Genomic DNA, 19124 nt, shown 5'->3' on the forward strand with positions numbered 1-19124 from the left:
TCCTCTTAGGTAAGTAAATTATCCTCCAATTCCAATTTATAAAGATAAGTTCATGCCCAATGCTTTCTTTTTCTCCAGAGTTACACTAAAGAGAGAGTGACTTGGCTGCATTTTTCTGTCTGGACCCATACGAGAGAAAACTAACTGAGCCCGACCCAATCCCTGCGAGGAATTTTGTTTTTAGTACCCAAACCTGGCCCCGATGCAGTTAATGTTGTTACCCCGACAAATGTGGTCATTACTTGTTTTCTCAAATTACAGACATGAGCAGTATAAAACCTCAGCCCTGCTAACGATAACCCAATAACAAATATAATTTCAAAACTTTTTTTCCTGGCCCAGCAGTTAGGAAGCTATCGAAATCCATTTGGACCCATCTGAACCCATTAAGGCCCAAAGTGCTGAGGTCATGTGGCCACAATCTGAGCTGCACCGCGGGGGTTAGAGTTGTGTAAATCAGATGTTAAAGAGACTCCACTTTAATGAGATTGAATAAAAACATTTTGAACAGAATCCGTCATTGTTGTTGAATCAATTTTAAACAGAAATCGTTTGATTGATCGATGTAGAATCACCTCTGATCAGATCGTCCCGGTGACCAAGGAGTTTCATTGTTTGACCATGTAATTGCAATGTCCCCATTTCAAGTCTGGCTGGGGGACTTTCATTTCATCTAATTTCCTATTCTGCCCTCTCTCTTCATTTCAGGTCACACTTCTACTGTCTACTGTCAAAAAATAACCATCTCTCATTTTAAATTGGGTCAGACCTATAAAGATTAAGAATAGAGTTAGTATTCTAATGTTTGGATCGCTCTTTGATTCAACACTTCGAAAACCCATCATGCATCATCAAGCGTGCCCCCAGGAAACATCGTTCAGTGCTGATGCTGGCACAGAACAACCAGTAGATTCTCTGATAGCATTTTAGCACATTAAGGTCTTTTGTAAACATTTGATAACATTCAAAGAAGGCGTAAGGTTGTCCCAAATGACATTAGCCCCACTAACAGGAGTCATCTGACAGGAGTACCTCTAATTTCTAGTATAGATTGTTTTCATGCAGAATTCTAACATGATAATTGAATCTGCTGTTCTGAGCTGCTTTCTCAAGTCCAGTCACATGGCCCCATTAGCCTGTTAAGCTTCCCCCTTTGGTTCGAAGGGTTGACAAGCGAGGAGGAAGCCGGACAAATGAATATTAACCGCAACACTTTGATGATTTTGTAACATGTTGAAATGAACAAGCGCCTTGATTCTTCTGAAGCTGCTCCAATGAATCAGACGCCTCTGGCTCAGAATAACCGCACACTTTGGTATTGTCTTAATCTTTGTTATTGGGTTTTGATTATTTTCGTCAACTAACACTATGTTGCATGACGTCATTTAATAGCACCTGCAACTGAGTCGATCCCAGCAGTGAAGATGTTACTGAAGCAGACACCCTGTGGATGTGTCCTCAGCAGGACTGGGGCAGATTTCAGGACAGTGGCACATATGCTGTAGGGACACAGATAAATAAGTTTGAAGACGTCCCCCAGGCTGACACACACATGCTGTTCCGCTAACTACCAAGTGGAAAGCTTAAGAAACATTCGCAGTTCTGACACAACTGGTGTCTTGTGTTGAAAGTTGAGCACTGTGAATTGGTATGAAAGGGATATTAATTTTCGTGAAAGGTTTTTATTTTTAATGCGTTGCATCTGTCCAAAAAACACAGAAACCTTAGAGATTAATAAGAATTGTAATATTTCCAGGTACTTCTATTGATATCCCGACTATAAATTGAGACAAATTAAAAACATGGGGCCATGTTTTAAAAATGTGTAGAGGCCATTCGAGAGCCACCTGTGCAAAGCAGCCAGGTCGCCTGTTACAGCTGAGTGAGCAAACCTTTTGTGGTTAAGGCTTTGAGTGTTTGCAAATAAAAGATGGATGACGTGTCTCCATTTCCTCCCACTATGCCGCTATCTTGCGCTGGTGACGACTTTTGAAGCCAGTCTGACGCCATCTTTGGAAAAAAAATGATTTGCCGTGTTGTCTTGATATCGTTAATTGGCTCCATGAGGTGGGGTAATCCATCCATGCCTTTTGAAAGGTAGTGTTAACATTCACATGGGTAGAAAAACACACAGAGAAGATGTTCATATGCAAAATCAATTCATTTCTCCAATGAGCAAAATGTGACACGTGAAGAAATGTGACATGAAACTGAAGGTCAGGATGAAAAGGACCATCACAACTTACAGACCATGAAATTCAACAGACACAAACAGGCTGTCAGAAAAACCACGATGACGATGGTCCAGAGAGTTTTTCTTTGATTTTCTTGCCTCTGGACTAACTCTTCTCTTAGAAGCTTGTCAATCATAAACCCACTCACATCTTTTTTGTGAACATGCCCAAGGCAGTCAAATATCAGTATCACTAATTCATACTCATATCTTAGCTCAACACCACTTACAAAAGAGGACTGAAACCTAATCCAAGTTCACGTCTTCATTTTCCTGCAGTTTTCTCACATGGGCCAACTCGGAAATTCTCCGAAATGTTCTGAGCGGCTGACTTTGACATTTGCCCCCTCACATGCAGCCCCTTCGGAGGATTTCAGGGAAATGTCCGCGCTTTAGTGCAAATCTAAAACAGCATTGGGTTAATACATGTTAACACCTGTATTTACTACTGTCTGCAGCACTGAGTGACCTTCGATGTGTGTGCCGTGTCATTAGGTGTCATCACAGTTCCCCTTCCAGAGGAGAAACACTATACAACTGTCTGTTTCCAGGAGGTCTTGACCAGCTCAACCAACATAATTATAAGTATGACTGAGGGACGGTGGTGGTTTACCATCCTTTAAGCAAATATCTGTGTACTGAGAACCAGTGCAACATAGCACGAGTGGGCTACGGAAATCGTCTCATTTTCAGAAAGAAAATGGAGAAAAAAGACATAAGTGAGAAGCTTGCAAAAGAATCTGAATAACAGATGCACGTCTAACATTTAGTCTAATACATTCAGACGTTTCAAAAAAAGGCTGTTAATGAATGTATCAGGGCACAATCGCTCACAGTTGTCCCTGCAGTGGGCTGACGGTACATTTTGACACCAGTTCATATGCAAAGAACGGCTGGGTTTTATTTTAACATCCCACAACACTCTGGGCATTGTGGTCCCTGCGAAACATATTCCAAACAACCGCCCCCGTCACTTTTCATGCCAGCTCTGAGTCATCTTGACTTAGACATCCAAGCAACAAGACCCCCATCCCCTCCTCTCCTTCGCCCCCGTTTCCTCTGACAACAGTGTCTGCTTATGATCTGTCTCGGTGGACAAGCACACAGAGCGGGAGTCGTAACAGTGTGTGGCGATGGTGAAACCCCGCCATTGTGCGGCGTGGCGTTGGACTGTCCTCTCAGTGCTATCAAAGGCACTTCCTCCAACACTGTGGCAGAGCAAGCTGCCTCTGGAGCCCCTCATTATTACATGCGAGGGGGGACTTGTGATCTTTTTAATTATTCTGCACTTCATTTCTATCCCACCATTCAAAAATGCAACATGAGAATTGATAGCTTCAGAGATCCATCTTTATAATCTTCCCCCAGGCCCATAAATTATCCAACTTTGGGGCAGGGCGGACGAGCTGTGGAGGCACAAGCAGATCCCTGTCACAGCAGAGCCCCGTCGCTGCAGAGTGTCGGGGGGGAGCAGAGCTGAATGGGGCTGCTCTTTTGCGAGCTGGAAGCGGGAGGGGAAAAAAAGTACACTTGTTATCTTGTGAACCCTCAAACATGTAAGATCGGAATCTCTTGAATGTCAGCGACAGAAATGGAATTAACAAGAGATCTTTTTATTGTCACAGAAGGTCATTAGGCTGCCAATCGGGGTAATTATGGAAATGATCTCCACAGCTCTTTGGAATGTTTTCCTGCTTCCATAAGGACTTGAAAGTGTTCAATCAGCCTCTCTCGTGGGAAAGTTCAGCCATAACTGCAAGTGTACCAGCAAAATCAAATTAAGCAAAGAGATTTCATTAGTATTTATAGCCCGGAGGCATTTGTAAAAGTATGGAGCAGCAGAGTAATGTGGGACTGTGGAGGGGAGAATTATTGCTTAATGACAAAGGCCATACCGAGAAGACATACACATGGATAATGAATAGGGGGCATTGATTGCATCTTTAAAGAGGATTCTAGAGGGAATGTAAAATATTGATGCTTGTGTGTCTGACTGAGGATTTCCAGTGTGGGTGCTGTGAGGGTGTTAACTTTGTTTGGGTGTTAGCACTTTTTGGCTGCTGAGTTCATTACACAGAAGCATTTAATCTTGTCTTCAGAAGCTTGAGTAAACACTGTGATGACATACACTGAAAATGAGTCTGTTGATTTGTCAATATTACGTTTTTTAGTCTTTGTTAGTTACCTGAACTAACTCTGCAGTGGTGGACGGTGCATAACTTTAAATACTGTACAAATATGTGGTAGTTTAATTTCATATTCCTCAATTTAAAGTCCATTACAATTAAGGGGGGGGGGGCTATAATTACTTCTTGCTTTAGATTTTTCCAGCTTATAAAACATGATGCATTGTTATATAAAAACAAATCGAACAGTATCTGAAATCAGAGCTGATATAATTGGTAAATGAATCAATTTGTCATTGTTCCAAATTCTCAGATATGTTGATATGCTGCTTTTCTTTGTCTAGAATGAAGTAAACTCACCAAATAATAACGTGATTAATTCAAGGAAAACAATTGCTCCATTAATCCATAATGATAATAGTTATTACTTATAACGAATAATGATCTAACACTCTCAGGGATTTCCTGATGACAGAGGTTTCAGGAAGTATCCACACCTCCTCTCTCTTTACAGACTTTATTGTGTCTAGTTGTGAGTGATATAATTTCTATTTCTGCCCATAACATTTTCAAGATTCACTAAAAATTACATTTTTAAATCTCTTATTTACAAAAGACCCTTTGCCGTCTCAGTCCAAACTGTGGTCAGGTGCATCCTCTTTGATTTAATTATGTGACAAGTGTCTGCAACTTGACTGGAGTCAATCTAAATTGATGGGCATAGTTAAGAAGGGCACACGCCTGTGTATTTAATGTGACACAATCCACAAGGCACACCAGGACTAAAATAAAGCCATGAACGTCAGTGTACACTCAGTAGACCTCCACAATGAAAAAGAGGCATAGATCAGGGTCTAAACCCATTTTTGAAGCATTGAGTGTGGAACCACCAGGACTTTTCCTGGAGTGAATCTGAGTAATCAGGCAATAAGAGGTTTGGTCAGGGAAGAGAACAAAAAAACCCCAGAGTTTCAGGTCTCTGCAGAGATGGAAGAACCTGCCAGAAGAACAACTCACACTAAGTTCACTCTCACTAAGCAGCACTCCATCAGTCAGGCTGTGAAAGACTCTGAGAGCAGGAGGAACACGATCCTCCGGTCTGACAACACAAAAAATAAAATTAAGCTATTTGTTTTTTTTACTGGTGAAGGAATAATTGTAAGTTGGGATGTGGATACATTCATTCTGACCCAGTGTTTGACACAAGATGCTGAAGTCAAAACTGTCTTAAATTAACTGATTGTTGATACAATGAGCAAATCACATTCAAAACTGCAAAACGTGCACCATGAATAATAGTGACATTAACGTGAGTTTGAGTTAGATTACAACCCCTTGTTTTGTAACCATATTTTACTTTGGGTTAATCAGTCAATAGTAATTTTATTTTGAAAACACTCTACAACCCCTCGGTGCAGCTGGTAAAGTCAACCCATTATTGCATTGAGGCTGTTTCGAGCTGGTGTGTTAACAGAACTGTAACTAAAAAAGATTATAATGGTCAATCAAGATATTCTGTTTATGTGTTATTCAGGATATCAAATATTCGATGTTGATAATGTGAAACTGTCCAAATACGTATAGTTTTATTTCCTCAGTGTGATAAAAAAAAATACACTCCATTGTCTCCTGGAGAGACTCAGGCCAAAATGAAATGAAGTCAGATGGCTATGCACAGTGAATTGTAACGCCTGACTTGAATCATTGGGTCCATTCAGTCCACTTAACCTCAGAGTAATTGACAATTTAAAGGTGCAGTCCATTATTTGGAGAGACAGCACAATGACTTTGATTAGGATGTGGGAGATGCACGTCCACCTCCATGGCTGGAATAACTGGCAAGGACACTTTTTTTTTTTTACAAAGCAAATAATGGATGGATGGAGGGCAAACTGACGGGATGAGAGGAGAAATATTATGGTTTTAACATGAATTAAATCATTTTACTTTAGCTAATAACACAGGGACGAGCCAACTTTATTTTCAAATCAGTCATAGGTACAAGCACTAAGAAACAAAAGACCTGGTAATATATTGAAATCTTGACTCATCTCACCGTCACATGGGCAAAACATAAATATACACAGCCACACGCCACCATCGTTATCTTCTTCAACACACACACTTCACTGAGGTGGAGATAAGGTAAAATGTCTTTGTGAAGAACTTGACAGATTATATGAAGGGATATTATTATGGGAAGGGCTGACAGGACGTAGGAGGTAATTTTCTGTGATGTTGCATATATGTGTGCATCAATAAGCAAGAGGATAATGAGTTCAGGGGTCATAGTCAATGAGAGGTCCCTGTTTTGATGTGAATTAAGAAACATTAAGAGGACGCACAACATGATTTTAAACACTGGACATGTGTTGGAGAAACATTTTGTCTTCATATGTTACAGGAATGAACTCAAGTGATATTAACTTATATTCAGCAACTGGTTTTTAATTTTTCATTGAATTCTGATGTATAGAAATAAACGCATCTTGATCACACACATTTATTGGATTTCTCTGTGTCTCCTTTGCTTTATTAAAGTCCAGTCGCCACCACCACCCGACCGTATTTGCACATAGTTTACTATTGTTTTATGCAGACGAATATTTGGCGCAGAGCCGGGCCGCATGTGTCGTGGCACCGTGTTAAACGCGCGCTTTAAAGGCCCAATGTGCGCCGTTTACAGCCTGAATCGCTGCGGTGATGCGGCGATGTGCAACTTCTCAGGGCGCAATCTGAATGACAAAACCTGCCTACAAACTGAGTGACATTGCACGTACTTAACAAGTACACATTGGCATGGTAATCCGGATTCATTTAGCTGAAGGTGTCACTTTCCCACCAGGTTGATGCAGCCTCCCCCCGGGGATAGGGGGTGGATGGAGGGGGCTTCCCACTGACGGATGAGGGGTGGACGGGCGGAGCTGGGGCTGTGAGGAGTGTGGTTCCAGAAGTTTGGGGAATGGGACAGGGAACTAATAACAATATGATCCTGAATACAAATATGATTAAATATTTAAAACTTAGATAATAATTAGAAAATCAATGAAGTGGTCAGTGAAGCAGATATTTTAAAAAACATCCCTGTGGAATCTGCCAATGAGCTCTCAACATAGATTTTTGCACCACTTTTATCTTCACTTCTGTTTATCTGTATTTTGCCTGAAGGCTATATGGAATTAATAATTTCATTTCCTATAGATTTTCTTCCACGTTTCATTTTACACCAAAAGTCATTGTGGCATATTCAGAATTTCAATAAAGGCCCAACACACAACCTCTAAGAATCCACGTCTAAAAATCAGAATTCAGCTGCAGTTATTTATGAAAGAAACATCGACAACGTAAATACACTGATGTCCAGTTATTCTACAAACTCAAAAAGTCTGTTTCTGAACCTGTAAACTACATTTTAACAATGTCACCCACAACCCATACCTGTGTGAAACAATCTGTGGGGAAATAAGAATATGACCATTGCATGGTGAACTGGTGAGTCAACTGGAAACGTGCATGGGCATCGTTTCCTTTAAAATGTTACAATAGTTAATGTTAACAAATGAATTCAAAGTCCATGATAACTTAATTTATCTCAGCTCCAAAAGCTGCAGCGAGAGACGTGAGTCCTTCTGCAGCCTCATCTGCTGTAATGTGTCTCTATACACACATGTGGACACCTGTCTTCTTTTTTGGGCCCTTTGTGCTTTGTTGTGACGGGGAGATCTGGCTCCGGCTGGGGTGGTTGAAGGGTGGGTGGTGTTTAAAAATGAGCTCCATCATATTGTTTGACAGAAACTCGCAGGTTGATAGAGTGCATTCTAGGAGAAGGACTAAAAATGGTGATTTCCAAAAAGAAGAAGACAGAAAACCAGCTCACGTCTCTCAGCCTGTCAGAGCTCTGAGGCCTCCACCTTGTCCACAATGAAAAATCCAAATGTGAAACATATATTTTAATGATGTTGGGAATATCTTCTTTTGTATTAAACCCGACAAGCTGAATATTTGGCTACTGGTGTAAAATAATCAACCTAATGGTCGTAATTACAGTCTCACTCCTAACACCATTAATTTATCATTGCTGCCCCCAACTGCTCCTTCATCTAATAAATTAAATGAGTTGCCTTCTAAAAAAAATCTTATTCTACAAACAGCTGCATTTAAGAACATGAGTCAACTAAAATATTTGAACTTTTTATCACATGGACAAATGTCTGTATTTTCACTTTATAGCAAAAGCGAATCTTTTCAAGTCGGTGATGATTTTATTATTTAAATCAATACAGTTTTGGGTTCCTGTTTGAAATGGTTGCCTGAGAGAAAGAGAAATTAAATCCATTTGAGCCAGATATTTTTAAACACTTTTTTATGAAATTTAAAGCTCAAAAACAAAAAGGGAGCAAGGAGTCACTACACATTATGTAGTGTGTGTCCAAAAAATGGAATCACAATCCACCTCTGTGCAGGACTTTAGACAGAGATACGTTTGTTTTTATCTGTTACACAATGAAATGCTTGACACTGTTTGCAAATCCTCATAATTACAATCTGTATTTTTTCCATATTTGGACATATGACCTTGAAAAACAGTGAAGAATTTGCATTTTAATGTTTTTAACTGATTATTTATGTGAAGTGACCAGCTATGTATTTTAAATGTGAGGTAGGAAAAAGAGGAGAAATCAGAAATTTGCAGAAAAGTTTTGCAAAATTTTCTGACAGCCTAATAATGATTCACCCACTATTTAACGAATTAACATTATTTTGCATTTCCTTGTCACTTTTGACAGTAGAAATATTATAAAACCCAAACATCCTCCCTGCAGAAAGGCCCAAGAGAAAGACCCTCCACCCCCTGCAGGTGACCCTGACCTCTGACCCCCCACTGACACAGAAGGGGGACACAGAGGATACGAGAAAAGAAACCAGAGTCACCGGAGCAGCACATTATTATGATCACATTTATTTGTTTGGTGACCTTGTTGGTAGTTTGCAGTGATCACATGTGGAGACGGTTTCCTCTCCATCACCTGCAGCCTCCGCCGCCTCTCTCTTGTCCGCCTGTCCCCCACCACCACCTAATGGTTTCATGCCGGAGCGAGTTGGCTTATTATGCTAAAAGGTTTTGTCGCGCTAAGTCGTGCATGTGTGCTTAAAACGTACATTTCATTAACAAACTGCGGAGGTATAAAAGCGGATTTATGAGGCTTCAAAAGATCACAGGAAGGACGCGGTTTGCAAACCCCCCAACTCTCGGTGCCGCCGCAGTCAGGTTATATCAGCAGTTACTCTGCCTTTCACACAACACTGCAACTCCGGGATTTCTTTTTAAAGGGAGGCTGGCTGCACCTGTCTCCACACACAACCACACACAGCGCATGGACACACACATGGTGAAGACACTCCATGACCCCCTGACTCCTTAAGATATATAGTTAAAATAAGAAAAATGGCAAATACAAACCAAACACGTTTCATCAAGTGTTTTTATTTTATCATATAACAGTTCTAGTTGTTTTTTTTGTAATGCACCAAAACAAAGGTTGTGTTTACTCCATGTCTATTTGGGCTAATAGACGTTTGTGTTTTATGCGTAATTGCGCATCCATCCAGAAAAGGCTTTATAACACCGAAAAGGTTTGATTGGATTTGCTGCTGTGAAGAAATGTGTGAAATCGTTTAAAGAAAATGACCAAAAAAATTCACAATTGATCAGTTTTAGTTTTAAATGACAAGCAACATTTAAGGTAATTATCTAATTTATGGCCTGAGAAACGTGTTTTCTTAAATACACCTGCGCGCTGCGGATAAGTGGGATACAAGTTGCTGTAGACTCTGATTTCATCTGCTAAGTAGTCCGTATTGACGGAGCTCCAGATCACACAGGTCACCGTGAGATTAACACACACACACGGCGGATCTAATCGGAAGCCACGTTCCCCTCCTTCGACCCATACACGCATTATTAATGATAGCGTTTGATTAATCCCACTTTTATCCCGGGAGCACGACGAGGTGTCGGAGGTGGCGCACGGAGCTAAAAGAAAGAATTAAAGGATCAAACTGGAGCCTCAGACTCAATGTTAATAACACTGATGGGCCTTTTAAATAAGGTAACGTTCAAAATGATATCATGAAAATGTGTTTTTTGTTAAAATGCATTCTGATGTTATCGTGTCAATTAAGAAATTCATGTTGATTATGTAATTAAGGGATACATTTGTAATAATAATCGTAGTAATAAAATCTCCTACGGTAAAATGCATTATGTCCCGTGCTGTTTTTAAATGAAATTAAATAGGTGCATGCAGAGAATAACCACTACACGTGTAATATCTCAATTTGTAATTTAAATTAATGTTAACATTTATTCTAATAAAGGTTTTGACACACAAAAAATGGCTGGTGTCGATTATGGATATTTTCATTAACCCCCTAAAAAGACTTCCGATAAAAAATCAATTGCACCTTTAAATCGTCTGTGGCACATCGGAAAATCCTATTTTCTCTATTAACTGCACATTTTCCAGATAAGAGACGGTCGCTTTGAACATGATCTGAAATACAAAAGCCTCCTTTCCCCCCCAGTCTCGTTAGATTTTCTCACAGGGCGCAGGGAAGCCTCTGCATTTGATGTGACATCCTCTCCCTGAGCGCAGCACCGCGCACTCACCTTCATGCTTGTGAATAAACGCTCTCTTTGCATTCACCCGCTGCCCGCATTTCCTACTGTTTTCAAATGTAAAATCATGCAATGATCGGGGTCGTTAGCACCTCATACAAACTCTTAAGGAAAGTCTTTATTCCCTCCATCCATTCATTGTCGCCACTGCTGCTGCTGCTGCTCAATATTCTTCCCACCGTCGGCTAATCCTGCGGGAATAAATAGACTTGAATTCATGCTCTGCAGCTTGGATTCACACTATGAGCTGTAAAGCTGCACAGAATCGAGGCATGCATCTCAGCTCCAAAAACTACAAAGTAAAAAGGTTTAAACTTTACGCGCAGAGTCTCAAATACGCACAGGAACATTTGCGTAAGAGTAGTAAAATGCACGCATGCACATTTTTTTGAAAAAGAAGTCAACAAATTGTTTAAGACAATTACAAAAAGAAGAGTCTGTTAACTTAGCTGTCGTCGTTTTCGTTCTGCTGCTTTCAACAGGGTTTGTATTTGCAAAAGTTAAAGCTTTGGATTGTTGTTGTTGTTTTGTTTTTTTTACGCAGCCAAGTTAATGCGCATCAGATCTTTCAATCACGCAGGCCAATTTTCTCTTCCCCTCTTCCTCCTCCCTCCGCCACCGTTAAATGGTCTATGACGGGCGAACACAGAAATCAGCGGAAAGCAGCATTGCTGATGTCCCATTGTTGACAAATCCATGAAACAACTCCAGTTTGCATGGTTTAACAGAGAGAGAGAGGAGAGGAGGGAGGAGAAGAGAGGAGAGGAGAGGGGGCGTCTGTCGTCACCGCACCACGTGTCCTCCACTGATAGTATATCTTATAGCTACTGGGAAAAGTAATCTATCAGACAGCCCTTTTAAAAGCTCCGGCCTTTAAAAGCAGCATGTGTCATCTCGACTTGGTTCTCCAAATATCACTCCTGTAGGAAATATACGCGCCGGAGAAGGGACGTCGGAGAGCAAGAGGCGCAACATCTCCCAGCAACTTCGAGGCACGACGCGCGGCTTTCCACGGGCCTGCTCACTTCTACCGAGTGGAGAAATATTTGCAGAAGTTGAAGTTGCTCTTTGGCTTGACTGTCTGGCGGCCGATTCCACCGCATTTAGACTTTGGGAGACATCCGATCTCTTGACAGGAGCGAGACAGAAGTCCAACAGAGCCGCTCCGTGTGCGCACTGACCGCGCTGGTCTCACCTAAACCCATCACACCCGGCTGCTCCATTCCTTTGGCTCCGGAAGACTTTTTTTTGAAACAGTGTAAGTAAGCCGTGAGATGACCCTGTCTGGAGGCAGCGAAAGAGCCAGCGACATGTCCGGCCAAACTGTGCTCACAGCGGAGGACGTGGATATCGACGTGGTTGGCGAGGGAGACGATGAGGGCATGGAGAGGGTGGACAGCGACTGCGACAGCCCGGGGGGAGGCATCCTGCACGACCTTCGAGGTGAGCCGGGAGACGAGGAGGTGGAGGATGAGATCGAAGTGGAGAAGGAGGAGATGGGGTCCGGTGGAGGGAGTCCGTGCTGCGAGAGCTCCGGGGAGGGAGAGACTGGCACCGGCAAGGGAGAGGGTCACGACGGGAGCGCAGCGTCGGGAGGTGCGATCCAGAAGCCCAAAAGCAGCCTGGTAAAACCGCCTTACTCCTACATCGCCCTCATCACCATGTCCATCCTCCAGAGCCCGCAGAAAAAACTCACACTCAGCGGGATCTGCGAGTTCATCAGCAGCCGCTTCCCATATTACCGGGAGAAGTTCCCGGCGTGGCAAAACTCCATCCGCCACAACTTGTCCCTCAACGACTGCTTTGTGAAAATCCCACGGGAGCCCGGCAACCCCGGCAAGGGCAACTACTGGACCCTGGACCCCGCGTCAGAGGACATGTTCGACAACGGCAGCTTCCTCAGGAGGAGGAAAAGGTTCAAGAGGGTTCAGCCGGACATGCTCAGGGACCAGACCGCGCTCATGATGCAAAGTTTCGGCGCGTACAGCCTCGGGGGCCCCTACGGGAGGCACTACGGGATCCACCCGGCCGCGTATACCCATCCGGCGGCTTTGCAGTACCCATACATCCCCCCTGTAGGTCCCATGCTGCCCCCGGGCGTCCCCCTCCTGCCCTCGGTGGAGCTGAACAGAAAGGCGTTCAACTCCCAGCTCAGCCCGAGCCTTCAACTGCAGCTCAACAGCCTGAGCACGGCGTCCATGATCAAATCAGAGCCGTCCAACAGGCCGTCCTTCAGTATAGAGAACATCATCGGGGTCTCCAGCACCTCCTCGTCCTCGCCGGGCGCCGCTCAGGCTTTCCTGCGGCCTCCGGTGACCGTGCAGTCGGCCCTGCTGAGCGCGCAGTCCCTCTCCCTCACCCGGACCTCCGCCGCCATCGCCCCCATCCTCAGTGTACCGTCAAATATCCTCTCTGGACACGTTTTACCCTCAGCGACGACGGTGTCCAAATGGCCGTCACAATGACTTTAACAGAAGACACAAACTCTTATTTTTATATAGAGACACTATGGGGAAGAGCACATATCTATAGGCAGCACTGGACTCTGTAGCCAAGTAAAGACTGTTGTTGAAACAGAGAAAAAAGAGAAGAAGAGATATTTCTGTACAGGTAATATTTGTAAATATTTGTAGAAAAAAAGATTTTACCTGTTTGACTTTTATCTGTCATTTCTGTTTTCTTCTGTCCTCGTTTGAAATCTGTATAATTATTTTTCTTGATTTTCTTTTTTGTATCGGAGGCTCCAGTGGACCCAGTTCTGGCTTCCTTTTCATACAAGAGACAAAACCGCTCTGAGGAAATAGATTGTTTATAATAATGATTAAAAAAAGAATCAACCATATGTAATTCTATGTAGCTATATTGTGTTGTCAACTGAATTTATTTGTAAATAAATCCCAGAAAGAATTCAAATCAAATTTTCATTATTAACATTTTTTAATCATTCGATAGATTGAATGAGACTCGTGGTTGTTTTAACATTTCTCAGGCGTTGCAGTTTATTTCAGGAAATATGATTTTTACAACCAAACATAACCAGAAATGTTATTTCTTAATTATATAAAATCGCAATTGTCTTATCATGTGAATTTTACTTTGTAATTTACAGGTTTAATAACCATTTATATCATTTCAAGATGTTAAAAATGCGCTTTTTAATTTAATTGTAATGTATAATAATATTATTCTTCTATTACTCGAGCAACAGTGGGAAATTGAATTATGATTTACCACAGTTTAAACAAACTACCAAACCACAACCAGTTACCTTTTTTTTTAAAAAAAGCTTGAACTTTATTAAGAGACCTTAATAAGGAATATTTTGGGTTTACACTTAAATTTTAATTATATGTGCTGCCAAATATATAAATATAACAATAAGAAATTGCGTAAAATAATTAAAGCTATTATGGGTTACAGATTTTAAATTAAAAGATAATGTGGTCAGGATTATTTCATAAAATGCAGGACATGTTTCATCCTGAGATTTTAAACATATTTATTTCAGCAATCATTTGAATAATGTTAAGACAAACCGGTGATAAATATGTGAACTTGCAGTAAATAATTAAAACAATCTAATTATTTTTTAAACTACATTTCTATATATATGGTTGTTTTCCTGACAATGGTCGCAGTCTGGGTAGAGGTCACAGTTTAGACACCTTTTAATTTACTAGTAGCTCACATCAGCGCGCGTATCGTCTTACAGGATATTCTGCGGCTTGGCTACTATAAAGGTAACAGTTTCGCAGTTGTGTCTGGCTAATCACTTTTACACAAACAGCAAATGGTGTGTGTGAGTGTGTGTGCGCGGGGGGTGGAGGGTGTGTGTCTGTGTCTGTGTGTTATAGGCGCTATATTTATCTGATCCCCATGGGAAAGGGAAAGGGAAAGGAGCCTCTCTCTCTTTCTCTCTCTCTCTGCTTCAATACTTCCAGACACCGAAGAAGGTGCTGATGATGCAAAAGGCTTCTCCAATGTCACCCTGATATTTCTACTGAACACATGGATAATGATAATAATTATTATTATTCTCATCACCCCGTGATTTACATTATTATTACAAATACAAAACAAGTATATTGGTTGTGATATTATTGTTGCGTTAAACTTTTAACAGTAACAGCATTTATCAAAATCAATATCGAAACGTGTAGAAGAAAATAGAAAGTAAAAGAAGTATAGATATTACAGGCTCTGTAAAAAGGCCTAAATATGTTTTGTAATAATTGTTTTTACAATTAAAATTGTTCAATGAATGTATTATTCATATACTCACTCTGAAAGACAGTTTAAAGTGGCAATGAATGAAACACACCCAGAGGTCTGTTTCAGGGGACATATTTGGGAAATTAAAATGTTGTCAAATCAGCATCCGGAGGAGCAAGTAAATAAATTCCAGAAGTCATTGTAAAAAATAAACTAAACAGACCAATCATATAAGTTGTTTTTATCTTAGATATATTTATCACGTGTGTGAGGCATGTTGCAGGTCCAGGATCAGCCTCCACAGATCAGACAAACTCTCATTCATGTCTCACTGGATAAGTGTGTGTGATGGTGTGTGTGTGTTTGTGATGGTGTGTGTGTGTGTGGTGATACTTCAGTCCGACTATAACCTCGGAGGGGGAGACGAGACTCAAGCCGCTAGGGGGCGTTCACTGACACCTCTTGCTCTTCATTAAGAGAATCAAAAATGAAATAAATGTTTAGTAAAAAAACATCCTGACCATCATCCTGACCATCAGCAATGATATCAATCAAATCAATCAGTCCTTTTCATATCGATTCCACATTTCGGCTGAATAGATCCTTATAGTTCATGTAAATGCAGATTTAAAGGAGATGATGACACTGGAAAGATTAGCCATCGTTTATTTCCATTTGCAGCAGGAGACGTGTGACCGGGATGGTGCTGTCTGTTTTCATCCACATCTTTCTGTATTCACAATATGTGCGCAGCTTTGTATGTAGGGATTTACACATGCTTCTATTTCTATATATCGATATTGCTGATATTGAGGTTTTCATTTAAGATTTCAGTGGCAGATGGTGGGAAAGTACAACACTGATAAAAACAGGTTAGGAAAATACATTTCTAAATGTTAAAAAAAGGCCATAACGTCCTTTTAAAAATGAGCAGGCCTTATTTATTTTGGTGACATAAATACGTATTTATAATAAGAATGAAAATAATATGAATAATTTCCTCATAATGTCTCAGTAACAAGATTATAATTCGTTCACTCAAATACAATATCGAGCTTTTCACGTTATTATGACGTCAATTTGCCCCCGCAGTCTCTCACGCGCGCTCCACTCAATAATGACCTATACGCAGCTGCACGTGCGTGTGCACAGGTGGAGAAAAGGCTGCAGTGGTTCACACAGCTCGACCACACATAGTCTGTGTTAGTCTGGAGAGGGAGTCTATGACAGCTTTTCAAAAAGATGTAGCAAAAAAAATACGTTTCTGTAATCTGGAATTATTTAGGGTGTTTTACAAACCTATGAATGTGCCAGGGATAGACTCTTTGAAAACCTACCACATATCCAAGGTTTAATTCTGAATTTTTTGTATTTTTGCACATCAGGTCAATAGTAAGTATTTATTATTGACAGAAAAATCATATTTTATGTACCTGCCTTTAAATACATCTTGACAAATATATTTCAGGTTAACATAGCCCACGCTGAAGCTGAAAACACACGTTTTTACAAGTTCCACTTTATGTGGCAGTGCTGGGTTATCAGAGAAAATATACCAGGTGACAGGAAATCCAGGAGATTAAAAAAAAAGAATTATGAAAAGAATAATATAAAAGAGCTACAAAAATTATAGGATGGAATTGATTACAATTGATGCAAAGGAGTTTACTCCTGAATCTGGAATTTTTACGATCTGATATTTAGCCACAAAACTTGAGTCATTGCTGGTTTGAGAAAGTGAAATAACAATGACTGACACCTTCATTTAATGCTGCTAGCATGAGCCATTAGCAATCTGCAGTGTGGTTTGTCATGGAGTCCGGAGCAGCTGAGACTTGTTCCTTTGCCGATTTACGTAATTTTTTGTCATTTACCCACAATGTGTCCTATCATAACATATCAGTATTTTCTTGATCCCTCAGAAGATCAATTCCTTCATAATTTCATCTCACGTTATCAAAACTCCACATTTAATGGGACACCACATAAAGATGGTTGTGTTTGCCTCCTTTCCTACTTATCTTGTCCCAAGCATTCAGGGTTTTAAACGTCTGGTTGATAACATTTTTATCAGAGGGAAGGAATGCATGTGTGACCTATGACCTTTAAATCAATGGGGCCAGTAAAGTGTCACTAAAAATACTGGATCAGAACCACATTCTGGTTTGACGAAAAAAACAAATGGCACTTATGGTAAATATTAGTCATCGCAGCCTTAAAATAAATATAAATGCACAGAATGAATACTGCAGGAGTGGTGCATGGTATGTGAACATGTGTTTTATAAATAACATACTCAAAAGAGAAGCTTGTGATTATTGGTCTTTACTGGTCCTCATATTGAATGTCAGATGTGTGATAGAATAGCAGAAAAGATCAACTTGGACTTGTTGTAGCAAACTTGACTGGAACTATGATAGACAACTATGACATTGGCAAGCAAGGCCCAGGCCTCCATAATAACTAGGTCATCCTCCACCACAAGCTATAGCCTTCTCCTGGGCGGAGATCACAGACTGTAAATGTAGGTACAGCAGTTACTGAATATTTAAAAAGGCATAGAGATGAAGCAATAAATGACAAAGTAAAGCTGGTGTGGCCGGGCATTAATAACTAATGGGTACCAGTGAGTTATAGGCTACTGCCGTTGTAATGAAAGTGTCATTGCAAATCAGCAGTTGTCCGAGGTTATTATTATTTATGCATAATTGATGCCGGAACCACAAGGAACACGTCTCACCCAACAAATCCCAACACCTTGGGAACAATGACGATGGTGTCAACAGACGAAAAGGTCACAGAGGAGAAAATGCCCCTGGGCTCAGATTTACAATGTGAGGGGAGGGCGAAGCTGTTATAACCACACATACAGAAGGTTACAACAAACTAGTTACACAACTGAGTCTCTACAGGGGCTGTTTGCTCCACCATGGTTAGCTGCTGCAAAATGGATGACACATGTAGTTGCACTTGCTGCCGTGAGATCCTCATATGTTTCCATAAATTGAAAATATATTATTTGATAAGATATAGCATAGGTTATACTAAACGTGCCATATTAGGAACCACTCATTTCCAGAAGAACACAAGTTTTGGAACCCACAAAATATTGTGTTATGCTGGCAGTCATTGGAAAATAATCCTCTTTGTGTTTTCAAACATGTTTCATTCATACACATATTAACATTCTCTAACTTGTTTTTCACTTGTAGGTGTTTCAAAAGGAACCTGTGTACTGGAATCAAAGATTAGTTTTTATTATTGTTAAGCTTTGATTGATGGACATTTCAGTTCAGTTCAGTTTAAAGCGCCAAATCATAACATACATTATCTCAAGGCACATTACGCAAACATAGGCCAACTTCATGATACAATACTATAACTTAGGGTACGTGAAACAAGAGAAATCTTCCAGCAGGCACGAACAAAAGAAAGGAAATAATCCTGCAATTGATTCATTGAGTTTGTGTCTGTATTGTGCTGTTAGTGAATTCTGTAATGATATTATCAGCAATGGTTATGTTGTTACTGAGTGAACAGCTTGTTCATTTAACAATGAAATGTGATAACACAGATGAAATGTATCTTTGATGCATGATATCCATCAATTTACCATAACTCATTACCACAAATGCTGCATTCAATGTACCGAGGAAATTTAGAATTTCCAGATCCGAGTTGTAGCTATATATATATAAACATTCACGAAGACCTCCGGCAGAATAACTAAATTTTTTGACAGGAGTTATATCTAGTTATATCTCCTATAGCTTCACCAAAACACGTTTGGAGACGCTTCCTTAATGAAGCGCCTGCTGGACCGAGAGGAAATATCAATTTTTCCAAACGTTCGCAAACGCCTCTTAAGTGTCAG

At 40.7% G+C, this 19124-nt stretch overlaps 2 protein-coding genes across 6 annotated transcripts in view; one reads left to right on the forward strand and one right to left on the reverse strand.

The window, feature by feature from the left end:
- The window catches only part of itgb3bp (integrin subunit beta 3 binding protein), a 121577-nt gene that overhangs the window by 75065 nt on the left and 27388 nt on the right, over nt 1-19124 (reverse strand). The window contains exon 8 of one of the 5 annotated variants that reach the window (XM_069521639.1): nt 11053-11229. The exons of the other annotated variants lie outside the window; for them this stretch is intronic. Coding sequence (XP_069377740.1) covers nt 11174-11229 — 56 coding nt within the window. The 3' untranslated portion in view covers nt 11053-11173. Of the gene's footprint in view, nt 1-11052; nt 11230-19124 lie in introns of those variants that run through there. 5 annotated transcript variants of the gene reach the window in all.
- foxd3 (forkhead box D3) lies at nt 11962-13643 on the forward strand. Its single transcript, XM_020098478.2, has one exon. It carries the CDS (start codon nt 12313-12315, stop codon nt 13501-13503), a length of 1191 nt encoding a protein of 396 aa, XP_019954037.1. The 5' UTR covers nt 11962-12312; the 3' UTR covers nt 13504-13643.

Source organism: Paralichthys olivaceus, chromosome 3 (assembly GCF_024713975.1).
Source record: "Paralichthys olivaceus isolate ysfri-2021 chromosome 3, ASM2471397v2, whole genome shotgun sequence".
NCBI lineage: Eukaryota > Metazoa > Chordata > Actinopteri > Pleuronectiformes > Paralichthyidae > Paralichthys > Paralichthys olivaceus.